We start from the raw sequence: 22,841 nt of genomic DNA on the forward strand, positions 1-22,841 counted from the left end.
GCAGCGTCTGCCCAACTCCCCACATACCCTGTAGCCAACTTTCTACAGCCAGGATGAATTCAAGCGCCAGACGATTGGAGACAGACTCCAAAGAGCTTGTTGGGTTCCTTTGGAGAGGCAGGGCTGCCTGCCGTGAAAATTAGGGATCATGCTAAAAGTAGTTCTGTCCTTCTCCTAAACCCAATTTAGGGAGGGTGCAGACGGCCCCTAGTTTCTGAGCACCAGTCTGCCCACCTAGCGTGCGAGAGAGACCACATGTGAATGTGCACTGCCATCTGCTGGCTGGAACTTCAACTACCTGATGCCTCGCCCACCTGCCATGACCCTTACAAGTGAGTCCGGCCTCCTCCATCCTTCGGGAATGTTCCTGATCTCAGGACTACCCCCTACAGACCTGACATCGGCCTCTGCAAACGCCAAGCAGAAGGGCTGAGACTGCTACTAGCTTTGGGTTTGCGCTGCCAGGTTCAGCTGCAGCATGACAAGGATGCTCTAGGTTACTGCTCATCTTCGGTGCATCCGCAGCCCTTGGTGGCGCAGCTCAGTGCTCCGATTCCAGAGGTAGGGAAGAAGCAAGATAAAAGATGCAACCCCCAGCCAGACCACCTGGTTGTGGATATTAAAGGGAAGAAGGTCTGCAGTAGCGAGAGCACAGAAGAGGAGTGAGGCGGTCCTAGCACCAGCCCTGTTGCTGACTCCCCATGTTAGCATTTGGCAAAGTGCAGCCAGTGTGACTCGGTTTCCCCATCTGCAGAAGGAGGATAGTACTTATCTACCTGCAAGGCGGTGGGTTGGGCCACTGGTAAGTGCTGCTTTGAGGTCTTTGACTGGAAGCTTCTAGAGAAGGAGGGCAGAAGGGTCCAAGGTCAATGAAAATCACTAAAAATTAAACATTAATTTATTAGAAGAGTCATGAAAAAAGATCTTCTTTACAGGTGTTTTATACAAGAGAGAATTTTCATTGCTTAATTATTCCCCCCGGAGGCAGAGCTTTGCACACGCCCCCAGAGACAGCCACGTTCCTGTGGACTCCCTGCCTCTGGGCGCTCAGAGGCCATGAGCTGCAGAGAGCCCTGCGTCAGACCGATATTGCACGTCAGAGGAAAACCACGTCGCCCGCCCGGCCCCTGGCCCCAGCCCTGAGAACGGGCTGGGCGAGCAGGCGTGAGGGAGGCTCACTAGGTGGATGGCGGAATGGATTCACATATGGAGCAGGCTGGGTTGAGGCAGGCGCCCCGGCCAGGCCCACCAAGTCACGGGACACACAGAGCATTTACTGAAGGCAGGAAGGTAGGAGGATGCCGTTTGCGCAGGCAGACACTGTGTGGCTAAAAGGCACAGCGCGGGGCACAGAGCAGGGCGCTCCGACGGGGTTGTCTAAGTGCTACTGGAGGAAGGCAGGCACCAAAGGGGCTCGCTAGGTGGCTGGTGCCCTTAAAGCCATGCTCGCAGCACGCCCTGGAGCGCCCTTGACAGGAGACGCAGCACCCATAGAGGTCTCAAGAACTGAAGGCTTTCCGCCTGCTCCAGAATGGACAGCCCAGGCCCTCATCCCCTCCCCCATGCCTGCAGCCCCGCTTCCCCTGACCCCCATTTTAAATACACAGCCCCAAAGCAGCAGCTGTTCTATGCGACAGCCCTGTGGATCGCCCCCGGCCACTAACAACCTAGGAGCCCCTCCCTGAATACAAAGGGGGGGAGCAAAGCTTTGCAGCCCAGGAGAACTAGACCCAGACACCCAGGACGGGGGGGAGCGTAGCAAGAGCCGGTTCCAGGAGATTCTCCCACCCAGCGCGGGAGGAAAGCAGCTCAGCGGCAGCCCAGGGGTGGGGACGGAACAGCCCAGGGGGTAGATGGGAGCAGGAGGCTGTACTACATGCCAGGAAGCGATCAGATGCCCCTGAATGGGTCCATCCGTGGGGGAGGGAGGAGGAGGGATACCAGCTATGGGAACAGTCTACAGACCCAACCTAGAAACACGGGCGAACCCCAACCCCTGGGACGCACTGGCCCCGTTTCCCTGGACTGGCCCCTTTGGTGGAGAGACTTCCCTGCCTGTCAGAGGCTATTAAAGCTTTACATTAAGGAATGTGCAGTATGAGACCATGGAGGCGGCATCCCCTGCCAGGCAGGGCGAGTGGCTTGGACGTCCCAAGGCCCAGCCCACGTTCATTAAGTCACCAGGTAAGAAAATATATGCAGTGTTTAAAAAAAAAAAAAAAAGAGCATTGTTCCCTATGTACAATCAACCCATCCAACCATCTTTGGTTCAGAAACGCTCCTTTTATACAGCTCTAGATCCGGGTGGGGTTTAAAACGAGACGCCTAGATCATCAAATCAGAAAATCGCCAACCAATTGGGGGGGGGGGTGTCAGGGTATTCCACACGGTGACCCTGCCCAGAATAGGGAGGGAGTGGGGGGCTGACCCTGGAGGGGATGATGGGTGGGCTGAGGCTCACCCACCCCTGCTCGGAGCCCCCCTGTGGCTCAGGTTCTGCCTCGCGGCATGCAGCAAGCTCCCCAGCAGTATATTTCTAGCGAAAGCTTTAAAGTGAGAGAATGCAGAGAGAAAGGAGACTTCCAGGGCATGGAACCACAGTGACCCCCTATGGCTATATGGAAATTTTTTTTTTTTTTTAAGTTTTACCCACCCCTTCATTGAAGAACCTAAAATGCTGCATTCACCCTAACCCTGAACAAAGACATTTAAAAATCTGGCTGCCGGGGGGCGGGGGACAGCCTGGCAGCTGGAGGCACCAGCCAACGCAAGGCGACAGCGGCCGCAGAACTGACTCTGCAGTTCTAAGCCAAGCTGGCCCCTGCTCAGCTGGGGAAGAGGGTGAGCCGAGCACCGCTGAGGCTGCTGGAAGGAGATGGGCTGTGCGGTAGCACCTGCAGCAGAGCATGTGCAGGACAGTGCGGGGTTTCCAGCTCCTCTGCTGAGGGACACCCTCTGCTTGCAACAGCCCCAGTGGCAAGGCCGGCTGCCGCACTGGCTCTGGGACAGGGACGCTAACTTACAGCAGGTAACCAAGCTGGGCAGAGGCTAAGCCTAGAGCCCTCTTCCCTCACGCAGACCGTCTGGGGAGTAACCCACAGCCACACCCATTGCAGCAGTCCCTGAGTTGGCAAGGATTAGGGTTGCGTCTGAGGCAGGGTAAACAGCACAGATCTGCCCTTGGGGGAAAGTGTCTCCAACAGCCACGAAGCGCCTGTGTAAGCCGGATCCCGTAGAGCAGGGCTCCTTTCAGACCCCCCGCATTCAGCAAGGGAAAGCCATCCAGGGCAGCGCATGAAAACTGAAGGACCAGGCTGGAATGCATGGGCTCCCCTTCTCGCTGAGAATTGCTGGGGTCTTCTCCTCCGCTTGGGCAAAGGATTCCTCATCTGCCACAGCCAACGCTCCCTCGGCAGGGCAGCCACCCCATTCCACCCTCCCAAACCCCGAGGGTAGCGCCAGGGGAACCAATGGGAAATAAAAGAATCCATGTGTGTGCAAGCAGCTCCCCCTGCAGGCCAGATCCGGCAACGCACCCGCTGCTACTTCCCCTTGGGGATGAATGGCTCGCCCTCCTCGGGTTCGGGCTGAGGCCCAGGGTCACTCAGGCACCGCATCATTCGCTGGTTGCTGGGGCTGTCGCTGGCCCCCGGGGTGAAGACGTTGTCAGTGCCCGGCGAGGAAGGCTCCATCACGTGCATCACGAGCCCTTCCTCATCCTCCTCGGGCGACGGTGGGAGGCAGCTCGTGCCCTTCAGCTCCTCGTTCACCAAGTCGACGGACTCCGGAGACTGGGGCGAGGCTGGGTCGATCGTGATGATAGGTAGGTTCCCCGAGTCCGACTTGGGCTCATACGCCAGCGGGTCTGGAGAGAGAGAGCGGGGCGAACAGTCACCATCTCAGCACCAAACGCAGCTGCCCTCAATTCACCCAGAGGGCCAGGTGGAGTTTTCTTAGACCACTCATTAAAAAATAGTGTGGGGGAAGTGGAGTCTAGTGGTTAGGGCAGGGGGGATGGGAGTCAGGACTCCTGGGTTCTATTCCCAGCGCTTGAAGAGAATATGATCTAGTAATCGGGGGGTGGGGAGCTCAGAGTACAGAATCTTGGGATCTGTTCCTACTGCTGGGAGTGGGAGCTAGTGGTTGGAGGGCAGGGTGGAGGGCTGGGGAAATTGGAGTCAGGATTCCTGGGTTCATTCATGGCTTGTCGAGACTCTGGGCAAGTCACTTAACCCATTCCTAGCCTCGGTTAACTTGTATGTAAAAAAAGCGTTCACGACACTACTGACCGACCACACAGGCAAGTCTGAGGCTTCGGTCAATGTCTGTAAAACGCTTTGAGGGGACAGTTTTATACATGGCAATAAATCGTCACGAACCTCACGCCCGGAGCGAGGACAGAGCTCACTTTCTAAAGAGTGAACGCTCAAGGCTTAAAAAAAACAACAAACGCTGACGAGAGCAGACCCTTTAAGGCAGCCCCACTCACTCGGCTGGCTAGGAAGCCCAGGAGAGAGGACACTGCTAGCTCAGCACAGATGCCGGCTACGTAAAAACAGTGCTTGAGCTGCATGCACCTTTTCAAGTGCCCCGAGAATATTTGCTTTGCCTGGGGCTCGGGACAGTGCACGGGAATCTACAGTGTACAGACCCTGCCCACAGGGCTCAGTTTGAGCTGCACGCATGACACCTTCCCCGAGCAGGAGGCTCAGCTGCAGACTCAGGGCTTCATCTCCAGAGCCTGGCCCCACTTGAACAGACGTCAGTGGGAGCTCAGCACCCCCTGGGAACTGGGCCCTGAACAGCTATGGGTCAGGTATGCAGCAGCAACTGCCCCATGCCAGGAATGGCTCACTCCAGACAGCTGGAAAGGCTGCCCCCTCGTGGCCACGGGTGGGAATTGTCAGAGCTCCTGACAATTTCCTCTATACTTCAAACTCTCGCTCCGAACGGCAACGTGGGTTTCTTTTCTATTCCCTGGGTGTTTGATTCAGGCCTTGCCAATACAGTGTTCCGCAAAGTGTTGGACATGCTTCGGGGGATGGGGAGGAAGAGGGGGAAATGACACAAAGGACTAGCTGGTGCGGGGCCTGGACCGGTGGGCGTGGCACTTTCCACAGCGCTGCCCTGCTAATGTGGCTGGGCCGAAGCTCAGCTGGATTTTAGGGGGAGTTTGTCACACTGGGAACTGAGCACGGCTGGTCTGGAAGCAAGAGGAACAGGAAACTGCAGGGGCCTGCGTCATCATGACCAGAGCTGGCCTTTAAAGGGAAGCGTGAAGAGCAGAAGGGGTTGGGTCATCATCAGCACTAGTGCAGCAGAACAGTTGCTGTAAGCAACACCCATCGCCACGTCTCCCGTGTCATCCCAGGCCACCTTTTACCCTCCCCCTCCGGCAGCCCCCACGTACCTGAGCCGATGCGTGCTCTGGACATTGTGGGAGAGTCGAGCTTGTGTGCTGGGACTGTCAAGTAATTGTTGATCTGAAATCAGAAGGCCACGCGGGCGTGAGAGCTCACATTTCTAAAGGGCCAGGACGGGGGTCTTGGTGGGGGCAGTGCCCCACTGGGGATGGGGCAAACAGAAGCAGTGAGGCTCCCAGTGGAGTCACAGGAAACAGATGCACCATCCCCAGCTCACAGACAGCTCAGCTGCTCTGGTGAGGGACACACCTTAGGACGAGCCGGTGGGGTCACTTTAAATGCCCTAAACCCCACCGTTGTCTGGAAGGAGAGCCACGGAGGGTCGCCACATTTCACTGGCTGCCACTTGGGCCCAGTCTCCTTCAGCGGGAGTGAGAAACACGCTGTGCAAACGCTCCCCTCCCCGCCCGGCACACCGCAGCCAGCCGTCAGCTCCCTCCTCCCCAGCGCACCTTCTGCTCCAGCTGCCGGGCCTTTTGCCTCCTCAGTAGCATCTGGTTCCAAGCGTCCTCGTAAGGGTCGGCCACCAGCGTGTGCCGGTTGTACGATCGCAACTGAGAAGGGACCCAAAACGGATCAGGGTAAGACACATGGGAAATATGCAAGGCACCCACTCTCGGCTCTGCCGCGCGAGAAGCCGAGCCTGTTCCCCAGCACAGGGACAGGGCTGTCGGCAGCTTTCCGAGGAACTCCCAGCATGGCATTGCCACACGTCTCCAGAGCTAGCAGCAAAAGTCCATAGATTTCATCACAAAAAACAATGGGACTTGTGCTCCTAGCTCACCGAGGAGCCCCTGAGGAATAACCCCCACTCACCCTCCTGGCTGGCTACAATAGCACAGCCATGATCAGAGCTCAACAATGCCTGTCCTACAGCAGCTTCCCTCCTCCACCCCTGCTCCGGCTGTGCAGGGCAGCACAAGAGACATTTGCCCCCTACTACAAATCCGGGGCTCTCTGGGACACCCCCCCTGACCCTTACCACCTAGAGGCCCCAGCCGAGATCAGGCCCCGCTGTGCTGCACAAAACATACAGTTCCTGCCCCCAGGAGCTCACAAGCCAAAGGCAGGATTATTTTCCCTGTTCTACAGCCGGGGAACCAAAGCACGGAGAAATGATGTGACTTGCTCCAGATCACAGACCATTTAGCAAAGCTGGGGACTTGAACCCAGATCTCCTAGGTCCCAAACCAGGGCCTTAACCACAAGGCCAGCTTTCCTCCCTACACCACATCAACCTCCAGCCCAGCTGTGTGGTTCTTCAGGCTCGGTACAGCCTAACAAGGGAAGGGGAGGAAAGGACTGGGAATTACTGGAATGGCGTCCCTAGCCTGTTTGCCTGAAGCTGGAATTGGGTGACAATGGAGCACTTGATTTCCTGTTCTGTTCATTCCCTTTGGGGCACCTGCCATTGGCCACTGTCGGAAGACAGGATACTGGGCTTGATGGACCTTTGGTCTGACCCACTATGGCCGTTCTTATGGACACAGGTAGACAATGAGGACGAGGCGGGTAAGTACACTAACATGGGTCCCAGCTGCCCTATTTGGAAATTCTCTCCTTCCTCCCCATCCCCCCCCAAGGGGATGGGCTGAGCTGCAAGGAGGCAACCTGCGGGTAGATTCGAGTCATTACCCTCTGCCTGGTTTTCTGGAGGTTGTTGCGCAGGATTTTCCGGATCTCCTCCTCTTTGTCCTTGGACAGCGCTGGCAGGATGCGCTTCACGGGCAGGGCTTTGGGATTGATGTTCCTGGACAGACAGACAGCAAAGATAAGGGAGGAAGGGAGCCTCAAAGCCGGGCTTTACGGCAGCCGAGGAGGGAGGCGCTGGGAAGAGGAAGCTGGGCAGAACGGCTGGAAGGAGGGATTTAGAGCCGGTGGGAGCCACTGACAGAAGTTAGCTACCCCTGTAAAGCAAACAGCAAGGTATACTCACTGCATGGAGACCGTGGAGATGGCAGAGGGGATCTTGCCCAACCCTCCGCTCTCCACCAGCTCGATGGCTTGTTTCATCTCCATCTTGTGGTAGAAGGCAATCAGCTGTGGCTCCTTGGACCGCTCGCCCGCGATCAGGCACTTCTTCACGTACTTCTTGTTGAAGCGATTCAGCCTGCCCGGGGTGGGGGGAGGGGAAGAGAGAAGGGGATGTATCAGGACATGACCCTAAAGTCCCTGCCCCATTTGATTAGCATCATGCCCAGCGTCCTCGTGTCTTCCCTTAGAACCAGCGAGCCCAGCAGATCGATCGAGTTCGGTTCCTCTGGGTGCGGAGGAGTCTAGGCCCAGGGGTCTGACATGCTCCCCCCGTGCCCAGGGCCCCAATATGCTTCAGAGACTGAAGAGCCGCACATGCCCATCAGCTACAGGTGACATCAAGGCCAGAGGGATATCCAGGACCGGCAAGCGCACTCCTGCAGCGTTGGCATCGGATCCACTGAGCACAGCAGAGGGCTGCTGGGTCACGCGGTGATGAGAACAAAGGCAGAGATGCATCTTGCTACCCCTCTCCATCAAGGAGCCGGTGCTGACCCTCCCCGCTCCAGCACCTGGCAAATCCCTCCCTCCCTCGGTAGCGAGTCCCCCACACTCTCTGGCAGCCCCCATACAGAGAGCAGGCAGCCAGGAGGCAGAGCCAAAGCTGAACTTCCCACGCAGAGCAAGGCAGTTATGGACTGTGCTCTGGGCTGGAATTGGCTGGGTGGAATCCGAGGGCATCCTGGCTGGTGGGGGAAGAGGACAAGGGAACACAGGCCTCTGGCACAGCATAGCTCTATGCGGCAGCAGCGCCTCCCTTTGCTTCTCACCAGGGGTTCCTGGAATGAGCTGGAGCGGAGCAGGCTTTCAGGGCATTGCAAGAACTGGGGGACCTGAGCTTGCTAGGCTGCATCGAAAATTCTTGCTCCTTGCCCCAGCTTCCCCTCCCCCCCCACACGCCTGCCTGCCCCCGGCGTCGGAAAGCCTGCACACGCGGGCGCCGCACTCACTTGTCTTTCCAGTGGTGGTGGCCGTAGTGGCCACATATATCCTCGATGCCAGTCAAGAGATGATCCAGGAACTGGAGAGGGCGCAAAGCAAAAAGCGTTTGTTCAGCCTCGGGAGCGTGCACCGGCCAGACCTCTCTCCCCACCCCTCCCAGTTAACCCGGGGCTGGTGGGCTGTCAGGCTGAGCCTCGCTCAACTACAGCATGAGGCTACTAGGCGCAGCTCCAGGAGGATCGGCCTCTGGGTGGCAGCACAGGCCTATCCTGATTGGCTGCTCCGCTACTGCTTACAACAGGAAGGTCTTGGTTAGAGAATGTGCACTAAAAATGACAGGGACCCGGCAGAGTCCTTTAACTGTCCCCTCCCGCCCCCCTTACCTTGGATACCAGCTTATAGGCAGTGCCCGGCTGCACGCCTCCCTGGGTTCCCGCCTTTGGGACAGGGGAGCAGAAACAGAAGAGGACTGAGAAGGCAGAGAAGCGCAGGAAAGCAGCGCCAGGGAGGGACCCCGGGTTGGGAGAGCCATTACCTGGGTGTGAATCTCTTCGTTGATGGAGCGTTTCGTCTCTTGCTTCTTCTTCACAGCCAGCAGGTCCACCAGGGGGCGAATGGTCATCCCCTAGGGAGGAGATCATACCCCTGTGAGAGCCCGGCTGAGAGAGCAAAGCACGGGCATCAACCCTGGTGGTGGCACCATCCTTACCCTGGAGCAAACCCTGCCCTCCTGGAGTCAGTCCTGTTACAGGACACAATGGACCCAGGCACTCCAGGTGCCTCCTACCTCCTCCAAGGCCTAGGACTGTCACAGCTGGAGAGAACAACAGGCTGTATATTTTCTAGCTGGCTCGAACCCCTCTGCCTGTGAGGTGCAAGCCGCCCTCCTGTTTCTTTGTGCCATGGGAATCCAGTGGTCGGCCCCCAGGAGGCTGACATTACAGGGGGACCCTTCCCTAGAATAGACAACAAAGCACAGAGGTGATGCCAGGCAGAGGCTGGAGCCACTCTGGACTTATCACGGCCTTTGAAAGCTGCTGAGAATCACGGAGCTCACAAAGTGACAAATCTTCGGCATTTCCCAGCCAGCGAGCCCGAAGAGCTGGACAAAGGCAGGCAAGTGTCACTACCCCATTTTAAAAAGACAGGGCAGCTGAGGCCCAGAGAGCGGAAGGGATCTGCCCACAGTCATGGAGTGAGTCAGCAGCAGAGCGAGGAACATCCAGAGTTCCTTGCCAGGGTGTGTCACTGGGCTGTCCCACAGCTCATCCTCGACAGCAGCCATGGACCCAAACATCTGCTCCTCAGCCAGAAGCGCCAGGGAAACAACATTCCTGACTGACGCCCATCGCCACATTGTCAGGGTGCCTGGCTACACACCAAGGCCAGGAAGGGGAGTTCCGCCTACCTGCACGAAGACCGTGAAGAAGATGACTGTGATGATAGCTGTGAGGAACATGTCTCTCATGTCAAAGTGCTCGTAATCCAGGAGGTAACCCAGCGAGAAAGCAATGGCCCCTCTCAGGCCACCGTAGGCGATGATGAACTGGTCCTTTGGGGTCAGTTTCACAATGCGGAATTTGTTGATGAACCAGGTGAGGCCCAGGACACCTGGAGAGCGAGCAGGGAGGACAGGACAGACCTCCTCCAGGTTACACAAGCAGAGTCACACACACACACACACACACACACACACACACACCCACACACCCCGCCCCCCGGCTAAGGTCAGCTCCTGACAGACACCAGCCATGTTATTCCATCAGCGGAACCAGCCACATGCAGCACAAACCATTGCCATTGGGGGAAGGGGTGAAACACAGAGCGCTCCAGTGAAAGCCAAAGGCTGACAATGCTAGGGTCCCCATGCTCTGTGGGGGTCCCTCTCCCCTGTCCCAAATCTTGGCTTGCAACCCCCAGCTCTAATCATCCTATCCCCGGCCTCTAAGACACAGCATAATGTCTGGTACAGCCTATGCTAGAACCTCTCCCGGGTCTGAGCCCAGCCCAGGCTGGCAGTAGCCAGATACCCCCACTTGGAGGCTGCTCAGGGGTTGGGCAGGGCAGGTCGCAGTCCAGTTCCCCATGGACAAGGGTCTACAAAGGAACATCCCAAATGTCCCTTGCCTGAGGGCTGAAAGGGGCCACACAGGCGGAGCAGCCTCCCCTGGGCCGTCTGCAGCCCAGGTCCGAGAAGGAAACGGCGATGGTGCGTGCGCTCCTGTTCTGTGGATACGCACAGGCCCCTTTGGGCTCCAGGGGAGTCAATCCAGAGCACCGGCTAATGGGGGGAAAGTGGTGTCTAGGGACCAGTCTGGCCCCTTGCCTGGTTCAGCCTGTGACCCAAGGCAGGCTGGAACCCAGCCCTCCAGAGGCCAAGTGCTGGGGCGCGAATGCCAGAAGCCCCGATAAGTGCTCCTCCCAGCCCCCCCTGCAGTGCTGCATGCTCCCTAGAAACCAGGCAACCGCAGCCTCCCAGCTCCGTGATCTACCTAGCGAGGACGAGAATAGCAACAGCCCCTATCTAGGGCTCAGAGAAGCCAGCTTCACGTGGCAGTACCGCTGCTCTCCGGCTCCAGGGGAGTCCCCGTGCTTGGTGAGGGCATGAGAGCAACCCCACCAGAAAGGGCCCCGGTGCCTCACCTAACACCCTGGCGATGAGGCAGAAGATCAGCGTGCTGATGATGAAGGTCCAGTTCCAGTAGTGCCGGCCGGCCACGGTGGAGACCCCCAGGAAGATGAAGATCAGGGTCTCGCTGACGCTGCTCCACATCTTCAGGAAGTACTTGATGGTGGTGTGGGACTTGTGGGAGATGTTCGCCTCCACGTAAGGGCGCATGACCACACCGGAGGCGATGAGCCTGCAGGGAGGAGGAGGGGAGAGGACTTAACAGCACCCAGGGAAACCAGCACCCAGCAGGATTGTCATCAGCTCCTTGCCCTGGGAGCGGCGCTGGCCTCAGCAGCACCTTAGGGCTCCTTTGGCTTTATCACAGCTCCGCCAGTCAGCAGAGACCAGATACGAGAAAGTCAGCGCTGCACAGCCCGAAGGACAAACACCAGTGCAGGTGGGGCCGGAGTCCGGGACCCACCTGCAGCTACTTGGGGCCACCAAGGAAAGCAACAGAGGAGTTCCCGGGCAGGGCACGGCTCAGGAACGTGACTGGAGGCAGGCTGGGACTGGGGCACAGGGTGCTTTGTAAGCAAAGGGCTCACCATGCTGTGTCTGGCACGCTGGCCTCTCTGGCAACAAAGCACTGCAGTGACTCACCAGGCCCACGATGCAGCTGATTCGGCTCCATTCACAGCAGGAGTGACAGGCAGGGAAGGAGGCGGCAAGGCCTCTCTCTAGCCCCAAGGGCAGGGCAGGAGAGGTTGCAGAAGCAGCCTTAGTGTGAGCTCAAGCCAGCTGCAGTGAAAGCAAACTCTCCCGGCTACGCTGCAATAAAAGACCCACACAGCTAGCCCAAGTCAGCTGACTCTGGGGGCACAGGGCTTGGGCTGCAGGGCTATAAAACTGCCCCATAGACTTTCAGGCTGGAGCCTGGGCCCTGAGACCTTCCCTGCTCACAGGATGTCATGGTCTGGGCTCCAGCCCCAGCCCAAAGGTCTACACTGCTATTTTTAGCCCTACAAGCCCGAGTCAATTGACAGGGGCTCGGACATTCGCTGCCGCGGGTTCGCAGTATACCCTAAGGGGCTCAGCACCCATCCAAGGGTGGGAATGGAGGAGCCAAACTGACCATGCCTACTGCTACGGGCCTGGCACAGAGCTAGAGTCGCTGGAGCAGGAGACTGGGTTCTATTAGCAGCTCTGATTGGTGTGAGCTTGAGAAAGCCTTCTCTTATGCCTCAGTTTCCCCATCTAATATGCCTGGAGGCCTTCTGATGATAGTGCTACCTGAGTGCAGATCAGTGTTACTGCTGAGAAGGAATTAAGTGGTCCACCCCCAAGCTCACTCTCCAGGACAGCTTCCACTTCTGGAACCAATATGATGGACATTTGAACTCCTGTCCCCATGCAATTTAAAACCCTGAAAAGGCCTCTGATCCCTGCAGGGTTTGGCTCTCGCTGGCGACCACCTTAGGCCCGGCTGACGATCAGGAAATTCGCACTCGGGTAACCACGGTGATGCAGTTCATCAATTCCAAGGCCGGAAGTGACTGCTACCGTCACTTCCTGTTTGAACTAGAGCAGGCCTTGGCAAAACCTCCAATCTTGATTTAAGAATTCCCAGGGAGGGAGGATCCGTAAGTTGCTCTAATGGTTAACTACCCTCACACCCTGTTTCCAGTTCAGTTCCTCTAGTGCGGGGCTTCTCAAACTTCACGGACAATAAAAATTACTGCACAACCCCAGGAGGGGAGACTGAAGCCTGAGTCCACCTGATTCCCACTGCCCGGGTGGGGGAGCCAAAGCCCAGACCCCCCTGCCCTGGGCGGGGAAGGGGTCAAAGCCGAAGCTCAAGGGCTTCAGCCCCAGGCAGGGGGCCTGTAACCTTAGCCCCGCCGCCCAGGGCTGAATCCCTCAGGCTTCAGCCCCGAGCCCCAGCAAGCCTTAAAATGGGGTCCCGACCCCCAGTTGGAGAACCTCTGCTCTAGTGCAAACCCCTGATGTAGGTGCACTGCACTGGCACAACACGGGCTTCCCCCAGCTCAGCAAGGCTGCGCTAGGGCCCTGCATTAGCAGAATCGATGTAATTCAACTGGGGCAAGCCCATAGCAGGTATCGTCAGGGCCAAGAACACGGCCTGATACAAAGAGGGGCCGGAGGTTTCTACGGAGAACAAGACTATCTGGCTCTATTGCAGGAAACACTAGCGCACTCCGTGAGGGATCGTACCCTGCTGTGTCAGGATCACACGAGCTCTAACAGGGGTCAGGAGGAGATTTCCCCAAGGGGAGATTATCCCATAGCTGCCCACTGCGGGGTTTCTTCCACCTTCCTGTGAAGCCACCGTCAGAGAACGGATAGTGGCCTAGATGGATCAGGGGCCTGATCCAATGTGGCCAATGTTACATCCCTAGTTATGTCACGAGGGTGTAGAGTGACCAGACAGCAAGTGTGAAAATTCGGGACGGGGGTGGAGGGTAATAGGAGCCTATATAAGAAAAAGACCCCAAAATCGGGACATCTGGTCACCCTACTAGGGTGCGTCTACACTTAAAACGCTCCAGTGGCCCAGCTATCTATGCCGGCAGGAGGGACCGAGAGGCGGTAGCTAGGTCAATGGAAGAACTGTACCGTCGACCCAGCGCTGTCCGCCAAGGGGTGGGTGGGTGTGGGTGTGTGTCCCCTGAGCGACTTAGCTATGCCGACCTAGTTTTCTAGTGCAGACCTGGCCAAACACAGCTCAACCCTGATAACTAAGCCCAGGCAGAGAGTATATTAGTGTGCTGAGTGCGACGGTCCCGCCCAGCCAGTACTCACGCCATGATGCCGGAGAGGTGGAAGAGCTCGGCCGACAGATATGCCATGTAGCTGTAGAGGAAGACGAAGAGGGGCTCAATGACGCGGATGTGGGAGGTGAAGCGGGAGGTGAAGGCGGCAATGACTCCATAGATCACACCAACGAAGACGCCGCCCAGGGACACCACGAAGAAGCTGAGGAAGCCCAGGATGATGTCAGTAACTGTCACCTGCTCGAAGTTGGCAAATTCTTCGAAGAGGTGGTAGAGCACCTGGAAAGGGAGAACATAACAATGGGCCTACTGGGTCAGACCAAAGGTCCATCTAGCCCAGGGGGCTGGTGAGAGAGAGAGGGCTGTTTCAAGCAGCCAGCCATGCTCCTGTGAAGCTCCTGACGGGAGAGCCCTGATCAGAGGCTGCCAACGGGAGATCTGCATCAAAGGGACTATGCATTAGTCTGCGACATGGCAAGGAAACACATAGCTAAGCCCCTGGTTCCATAGCCAGCACCCGCCCTGCTGCGTGCAAACCCTTTGGTAATTGCCGTCCTGGAATATTTGTTCCATCAAATCTAATGCAAAAGTAAGTGGCGCTCGGCTGCGTGCGACATGCAAACACCCCAGGGACGCAGCAGCTGGGAAAGGATGGGGGGGGGGGGAAACTAGCCCTACGAGCCACCTTCCCTTCTGGTTCACTGGTGCTTCACTTGATCTCAGCACCCTGCCTGCAGGGTGCACGGCTCTCCAAAGCAAGCCTCGCAGCTCTAATTGTTTGTATTCCAGGAGGGCCCAGAAGCACAGACTGCGACACAGGCCTCATTGTGTCTGTACAGCTCCTAGCACCGGGAGACAGAGCCCCCGCTCCCAAGAGTTTGCAGTCTAAAATGGACAAGGCACTGGTGAGACCTCATCTGGAATATTGTGCGCAGTTCTGGTCTCCCACGTTTAAGAAGGATGAATTCAAACTGGGACAGGTACAGAGAAGGGCTACTAGGATGATCCAAGGAATGGAAAACCCACCTTATGAGAGGAGACTCAAAGAGCTTGGCTTGTTTAGCCTAACCAGAAGAAGGCTGAGGGGAGATATGATTGCTCTCTATAAATATATCAGAGGGATAAATACCAGGGAGGGAGAGAAATTATTTAAGCTCAGTACCAATGTGGACACAAGAACAAATGGATATAAACTGGACATTAGGAAGTTTAGACTTGAAATTAGAGGAAGGTTTCTAACCATCAGAGGAGTGAAGGTCTGGAACAGCCTTCCAAGGGGAGTAGTGGAGGCAAAAGACATATCTGGCTTCAAGACTAAGCTTGATAAGTTTTTGGAGGGGATGGTATGATGGGACAGCCTAATTTTGGCAATTAATTGATCTTTGATTATTAGCAGGTAAATACGCCCAATGGCCTGTGATGGGATGTTAGATGAGGTGGGATCTGAGTTACCACAGAGAATTCTTTCCTGGGTGTCTGGCTGGTGAGTCTTGCCCACATGCTCAGGGTTTAGCTGATCACCATATTTGGGGTTGGGAAGGAATTTTCCTCCAGGGCAGATTGGCAGAGGCCCTGGAGGTTTTTCGCCTTCCTCTGCAGCGTGGGGCACGGGTTACTTGCTGGAGGTCTTTAAACCACGATTGGGGGACTTTAATAACTCAGACATAGGTTAGGGGTTTGTTACAGGAGTGGGTGGGTGAGATTCTGTGGCCTGCGTTGTGCAGGAGGTCAGACTAGATTATCATAATGGTCCCTTCTGACCTTAAAATCTATGAGTCTAAGATTAAGGGTGGGGTCACCCCGGGCCACGGAGATTGAAAAATCAGAAGCTCCCCTGGGCTGCACAGTGTAACAGCAAGTGGGAGACCGTTAAAATCCAAGAATCCCTGCTCAAGTTCTGCCATCTCAGCTGCAGCCCCAAGGTTGCCTGGTTAGCTCAGTGCGCACTGGGGCTGCTCCGTTAGCCAAACCCAGTGGAGCCGAGATGCCTTTCAGGGCTATGGGATTCAGCTCAAAATACCGTGTCAGCCGCAGCAGAGCAAAGGGCTAAGTACTGTCAGCCGCAGCCTTAGCCCCAGAACAGCACTTTACAACCAGGCGGCCATGAGTGCAAAGAGCTGGTGCCTTCCCCAAGGCCTAGCAAGAGCAGTTAAGAGCCTGTGGGGCAGGGAGTCGCAGACAGTGGGACAGTCACGACACCTCCCTCTTCGCTTGCGTATCAGTTTCCTGATCACCCTGGGTAGGCTACTGAGCAGCCAGGCTCCGAAGCGGACAGACGGGACGTACAATAAGAGCCATTGTACCCAAAAGAAGCACAGAAGATTAGAAGAAAGCGGGAGGTGTTCTGCTGTTTGTAGCACTAACCTCTGGACACCGAGGCAAGCCAACACCTGCACTCTCACAGCCAGCCCTTGGACCAGGATTTCCCTTGGCAACAACCAGGCCCAGAGCCCTACCCCACCTCATTCCCTGGGGCGCTGCTCTTTCTTCCCTGCCAAAGGCTCCCAATATCCGTATGGGGAAGAGGCCGCACCTCGCCAGAAGAGACCCCGAAGATTATATTAAAGGTCAGTCTCTTGCTCTTCGGAGCTAGGGTGACCAGACGTCCCGATATTTAGACGTTTGTCCCGCATCCCGACCGATCAATTAGTCCCCATATTTTTTTTTGCTCCGCCGGCAACCCCCCCCCGCCCCGCAATGTGTCCCGATATTTTCTTCCTCTCATCTGGTCACCCTATTCGGGGCTCTATCTACACAATCCCCACAGGGCCAGCGTGTAGCTTAGAAGCTTAGCCGGGACCTTAACCCTGCCCCCAAGAGCCTTCCACCGCAGTCACCCTTCTGTAGCCAACCCACTTGCTCAGTGCTCTCTAGAGCAGCCCAGGCGAATGCAGATCCCTTCTCTTTCATTTCCCACCTGGGACACGGGCGTGGGGCAATCACGCTGCTAGCCAGGGTGGGTACAGTCTCAGACAGGACGGAGACCCCAGCTTGCACTTAGCTAGAGCATCCTGATCATTCTTTCCTTTCTATTGCTCGGTGACGCTCCTGCTCCAGTTTCCATGGCACTGGGCTGCAATTTTACAGCCTCTGCTCCTGGAAGGCCGAGCTGTTTATTCAGAACTGGGATCCTAAAACAACTTTCTGGAGGAACGGCTTCTTAAGCACAGTGATTGCAGCAGCAGAACAGGTCCCCCTGGGAGGGACTGGTTCTGCCTTGCATAGTCTGGGGTGAAGGAGAGAGCCATGAACCCGCCCTCCAGTCAGCCAGCCGCACCTGGGCACCCAACAAAGGGATAAACCTGTCAGACAAGTTGCTATCTGCAGAGCTGCAGGCCCTTCCACAATACAGGGTGGGCCAGAAACCTCATACACCCAGCCTAGCCCAGGGTGGGTCAGCAAACCCCTCTCCTTTCCCATGCCTGACCAGGTGCTTGCCCCCCTGCTGCGGGGCCCCGCCGCAAGAGAACAAAGGCAACGACCAGCACTGTAAAAAACACAGCAACCCAGGCCCAGCACATAATTGGCATTTGATCCCTTTACGGCCCCAGGTCCAGACTTTGCCCAGGCTGCAGGGACGGGCTGGGCAGGTAGACTCCCTGAGTGTGTGCACATGGCAAGTGGCAGGCAGACAGCCAGAGCTATGGAAGCTCGTAAGGGGCCGTGGCACATGGCTCTGTAAAGCTAAACGTTGAAAGTGAAAGTGAAGCCTCCTTTAACAGGCCTAACCGCTGGCTCATCCTGAGACACCCCCGGAAAGGATGCAGCCAGTCACTTCTGTATTACACAGAGCCGCCGCGGCCAGGGCTCTTGCGAACGCAGAGTGAAGCGGCTCCTGCAAGCGGAAGGAGACTCACATCCCTGTTCCAAAGGCTCTGGCAGACTTCACGTTCCGACCGAACACCCAATGCACGGGCCACGGCGTCCTCCGCAGAACCGAGGGCCCCGGAAATTTTCCTTTGCACGCAACACCTAACAAGGGAGGGAGCATGCGTGGGCAGTGCATTCAGTGCTTTCCCTTGCCGAGAGCAAGAGCAGACCCAGATTTCTAGGGCTCAGCAATGCAGCACGTTCGCAGCCTATTTACAGAACCATGTCCCATGCCCAAGTAGCAGCTGAGCCCAGCTCATCCCCTGGAAGGGAACAAATTTAAGAGACACGGATTTCACTCCAAGATTAGCACCCATGTTGCCACAGACACGGGTACGCTGACCGGAGACAGATCTCCATAGCCAGGAGCGCTTACACCTGTTATCTAGGGATGGCAGGTGTCAGAACTGGCTCCGACCAGGGTGCCAGAATATCCTGTTTGAAGGGACTTGGAGATACTTAGCTCTCCAGCCTGGCTATTCCCCTGAATGATCCTCGCAGACCACGATTTAGGTGTAGACCCCACGGATGGACTGTCTGGTCCCAGAAATGCCTCGGAGCAGGATGCCAAGTCCCAGGTGAGCTTTGATGCCAACACACGCAGCAAACTGCTGAACGGTTTCCAAATATCTACCCCCTTCGGTCAGTGTTAAACATCCCCTCGCCCTTCCCTTCTCTCCTCTCCCATGAGCAATCGGCACTAAGCTCTTCCGCCACTACCCCCTCGACTGCTGGGGAGCTCCTGCTAGAAGGGTGAGACCCGAGCACATAGAATAAACCTGCGCCAGCTAAGCTGGGCCTCTGAGCCCACGCACAGCCCAGCCCTGGGAGAGGTTTTCCCACCGCTGCCTATCCAGGCGGCAGCACACAGCAAAGCAGGTCACCCCTTGCCCTTGCGGGAGAGTTTAGCCAAGCTTGCAGTTTTGCCCTTATCAGAGAGCTCAGCAGAGTTTTCTATAGACATTAAAATAAATCCGCTGGCACTGGGCAGGAGGAAGGAATTAGAGGCTTGGCTGAGCGCTCTAAACCGTGTACGTCCTCTCTCAAGTTTAAACCAATACAAAAAACCCAGTCCCAGGCAGTGCTGATCTATCCAGATGGAGAGGTGAGAGCGGGCTGCAGGATGGGGGTAGGAAAGGAGAAGAGGCCGCTGCCCTGGGCAGTGAAAGGCTCCCATCAGGCCCTGCTCAGACCGGGGTCCAGGGAGGAACTGTACAACTTTTGCAAAGAAACAGAGTTAAAAATAGTCCAGCAAACTCCATCCTGAGGAACCTTTGCGGTGGGACTGGGGGGGGAAAGTGTTGCTGGGTTGCTTCATTACCAAGTGACAGCGTGTGTATCAGAGGCTGTTTCCTGTCTGGCTCCTCTCCAGCCCCGCTGCAGCCTGCAGAGAGGGATAGATGCATCACGTCCACCAAACAGCGGGCATCAGCTGCCCACTTACCCCAACCAGAGGGCATCAGCGCTGCCAGGGATCAGTTCAGAGAGGAGTGTAATGGGAGCGGAAGTGGTGAGGGACACGACTATTAATGATTGCTATTATCACAGCACCAAGGAGCCCCAGCTGTGAGTCAGGGCCCCGCTGGGTTAGGCACCGAACACTCGCAGCCCTGCCAGCGGAGACCCAAATTCTATTCCTGCCCCTGACCTCAGGCAACTCACTTACCCAGTCTGTGCTCAGTGTCGTCGTCCCCGTCCCCAACATGCTTTACCTGAGATCTCCAGATAAGCCCTATAGAAGGGCTAACAGTATTATCACCCACATGCAACTCAGGCTACGTCTACACCGAGGCGGGGGACTGTGTGTGTGTGTGTGTGTGTGTGTGTGTGTGTCACACACAGCACATAGCAGTGAGGACCTGGTGGCACAGACTGCACAAGCTCACTTGACACCCCCCACCCGGTATGCACTCGCTTGTGCAGCCTGTGCTGAAGTTTGCACCACCACGTCCTCACCGCTCACTAGCTAGCTTCAGCACCTCAACACAAGCTGCAAGTCACACCCCAGGCTGCAGTGTAGGTGGTAACCTAACCCCCACCCCACTACCAAGTCAGAGTCTAAGGGGAGATCTAAGTCAGTGCAACTCATACGCCAGGGTTTAGCAAGCAAAGCATCTAATCCAATCACGGCGACAGGACATCATGGGCTCGTTCACCTGCACATCTACCAATGGGATATATGCCATCATGTGCCAGCAATGCCCCTCTGCCATGTACATTTGCGTAGAGACTGTCTGGTTTGGCCAAAGAATAAATGGACACAAATCAAGAATTGTAACATTCAAAAACCAGTAGGAGAGCACTTCAACCTCCATGGACGCTCACTAACAGACTTAAAAGTGGCCATTCTTCAACAAAAATACTTCAAAAACAGACTTCAACGAGAAACTGCAGAACTAGAATTAATTTGCAAACTTGACACCATCAAATTAGGCCTGACTAAAGACTGGGAGTGGCTGGGTCGCTACAAAAAATAATTTCCCCTCTGTTAATACTCTCACCTTCTTGTCAACTGTTGGGAATGGGCCACATTCACCATGATTGAATTGGCCTCGTTAGCACTGACCCCCCCCCCACCCACTTGGTAAGGCAACTCCCATCTTTTCATGTGCGGTATATTTCTACCTGCTTACTGTATTTTTCACTCCACGCATCTGATGAAGTGGGTTATAGCCCACGAAACCTTATGCCCAAATACATTTGTTAGTCTCTAAGGTGCCACAAGGACTCCTCTTTGTTTTTAATCCAATCATATCCACCCTGCCCTCCAATCTAGACTCTGCTGCCCTCAAGGGAGCTCTGCCACCAGGCCAAATACAGGGCCTTACAAGCAGCTTGACACGTGCTTCACTCACCACAGTGACGGCGTCATTCAGCAAGGACTCCCCGAACACCAGGATGTGCAGGAGCTCATTAATGTGGATCTCCTCGAAGACAGCCAGCACCGCCACCGGGTCCACCGCCGAGATGATGCTGCCGAAGAGCAGGTTGGCCAGCAGGCCGATGTGACCCAGGCCAGTGCCGCTGATCTGGCACACGGCATACATCAGCCCGCCCAGGAAAAAGGCGTTCCAGAGCGTCCCCACCACGGCAAAGATCAAGATGGTCCCCAGGTTCTCCGTGAACTGGCGCAGGGGCAGGAAGTAGCCGGCATCCAAGATGATGGGCGGGAGGAGGAAGAGGAAGAAGATGTCCGACTTCAGGATCGGGGGACTCTCCCCGACCCCCTTGATGAGTCCCCCAACCAGCAGCCCCACCACGATGAGGAGGCAGCTCTCCGGCACGATGTTGGACACAGAGGGAATCACATGGAAACCTAGGAGAGAGAAGACAGTTGCACCCACGTTACAACAGGCAGCCCCCCCGGTAGTGAGCATCAAACAACTGAGACATGCATTTGCTGATTAAAGGAAGGGTGGCCTTGTGGCTAAGGCACTGGCTTGGGACCCAGGAGACATGGAGTCTATTCCCTACTCTGCCACCGACTCAGACACCTCGGGCATGTCACTTCATCTCTGTGCCTCATCTGTAAAATGGGGATATTAGCACTGCCCTACCTTGCAGCTGCAGACAAATGCATGTGAGTGGCTCAGATAGGAGTGTGATGGACTAAGATGACCTGGCAGATCTTTGTGGTTCATTTCCAGGCCAGGGAACAGAAGAAGCTATGAACTTCCACGGACAGGAGAGGCTACCTGTTAATGGCGTAGCTCTACGGCCACCCCAGCGACGCCACCACTGCTAGTCTGAAGGGCTCAAGCCGCTGACTGCTACAGCTCTGCTCATCAGACCTACAAAGCCTATACCCAAATATGCCCCCGGTGGAGAGTACGCTGCCCACACAATGCTGCTCCAAAGGACACTAGGCCAGCACCAGCTGGCTTTTGCAACACCCCCTTAATAGCCCTGGCTGCCAGTCTCCTACCCAAGGAGCCCAGCACCTCTAGCACGGACAGCGACCACTGACTCTGAAGCAGACCCTCCGCTCTTTTGAGGCCAGTCAGAGCTGCTCCTTAGCCCTCCCTCTGCAGACGAAACTCGCTGAAACATCCAGGCACAAAGAACTGGGCAACAACGTCCTGTGGACCAGGGTCGCTCCTTTGTTTTGGAAGCTGAGTTGGGGACTTGTTTTTAACTTGCGAACTCCCACTCAGCTTGGGGCGTGGGGGAAGGAGGGCAGGATGCGAGCTCACTGTACACCTAGACCCAGCTCCCATAGCACTCCCTTCCGCTGGTGTAGGAATCGTTACACCAGATCCAGCCAGTGCTCCAGAGAGGCGTTTTATAATCCTCTTTTAAACCAACATTTCAACCAAGTTTCCGGATACTGATGCAATTCCCTGGATTTTACCCAGTGCTTTATTTTTAAGACGCGAGGCACATATGCTACCCTCCAGTTTCCTGGCACAGGGGCGGATTTTAAATGAGAGATCCCATGCTTTTGTTAGCAGCTTGGCCATTTCATTCCTCCGAGCGCATGGCTGTACCATCTGTTCTTGGTGACGTGGCAAACAGGAAGCTTTCCCCAGTGAGGGAAGGGGTCTAAGTTATCAATCATCGAACCGAAGATTTTCTACATGGATTGAAAGCTCTTTGGGATAGGGGACATCTTTTTGTGGTGTGTTTGTACAGCACCGAGGACAATGGGGTCCTGGCCCATGCACTACAAATAAACATATAAGAAGTTGCAGCCCTTACACGGCTGCAAAGAGAACTTTCCATAGGGGAACTAGCGCAATGCTTTCCTCCTGAATCTGCAGAGACGCAGCCCCAGTGCCTCTGGTGCTGCCCATGGTTTCACCTTGCGGCAGCTTGAGGAAAGCTAACAAGGCTCTGGTCAGTTCCGTTATATTCAGAGCCCAGCAGGCAGGTGCTGAAGTGATAAGAATCAGGTTTGTTTTTCTTGGTGACTGCTTGGAAAAATGAAGCAGCAGCACAGGTAGGCCCTGGGGCTTATCATGGGGGAGGATGACCCCCATCCCCCCCCCCTTCCTCTCCCCACACCTCATCATCTAAAGTTTCAAGAAAAAAATAGCGGCTCCTGCATAGCAGGGGGTTTTTGGGCTAAAGGGCCCCAGAGGGGTGGGGGAGAAAAAGAACACGTTGTCCCCTCTGGGGGCCAAAATGGGGAACCTACAGGTGGCTACAGGGAAGGACTTGAAATTTATC

At 56.0% G+C, this 22,841-nt stretch overlaps 1 protein-coding gene across 1 annotated transcript in view; it reads right to left on the reverse strand.

Moving 5' to 3' along the window:
• Positions 1-2,517: 2,517 nt before the first annotated feature.
• Positions 2,518-22,841, reverse strand: part of SLC9A1 (solute carrier family 9 member A1) — a 53,567-nt gene continuing 33,243 nt past the window's right edge. Inside the window, exons 2-12 of the mRNA XM_065421606.1 lie at positions 20,528-20,988; positions 13,831-14,081; positions 11,043-11,260; positions 9,808-10,010; positions 8,935-9,024; positions 8,408-8,478; positions 7,360-7,533; positions 7,059-7,173; positions 5,876-5,977; positions 5,411-5,483; positions 2,518-3,865 (exon numbers count right to left, since the gene is read on the reverse strand). Of these exons, the coding sequence (XP_065277678.1) occupies positions 3,543-3,865; positions 5,411-5,483; positions 5,876-5,977; positions 7,059-7,173; positions 7,360-7,533; positions 8,408-8,478; positions 8,935-9,024; positions 9,808-10,010; positions 11,043-11,260; positions 13,831-14,081; positions 20,528-20,988 (2,081 nt within the window). The 3' untranslated portion in view covers positions 2,518-3,542. The remainder of the gene's footprint in view (positions 3,866-5,410; positions 5,484-5,875; positions 5,978-7,058; positions 7,174-7,359; positions 7,534-8,407; positions 8,479-8,934; positions 9,025-9,807; positions 10,011-11,042; positions 11,261-13,830; positions 14,082-20,527; positions 20,989-22,841) is intronic.

The sequence above is a fragment of the Emys orbicularis genome, chromosome 23 (assembly GCF_028017835.1).
Source record: "Emys orbicularis isolate rEmyOrb1 chromosome 23, rEmyOrb1.hap1, whole genome shotgun sequence".
In the NCBI taxonomy this organism is placed as follows: Eukaryota; Metazoa; Chordata; order Testudines; family Emydidae; genus Emys; species Emys orbicularis.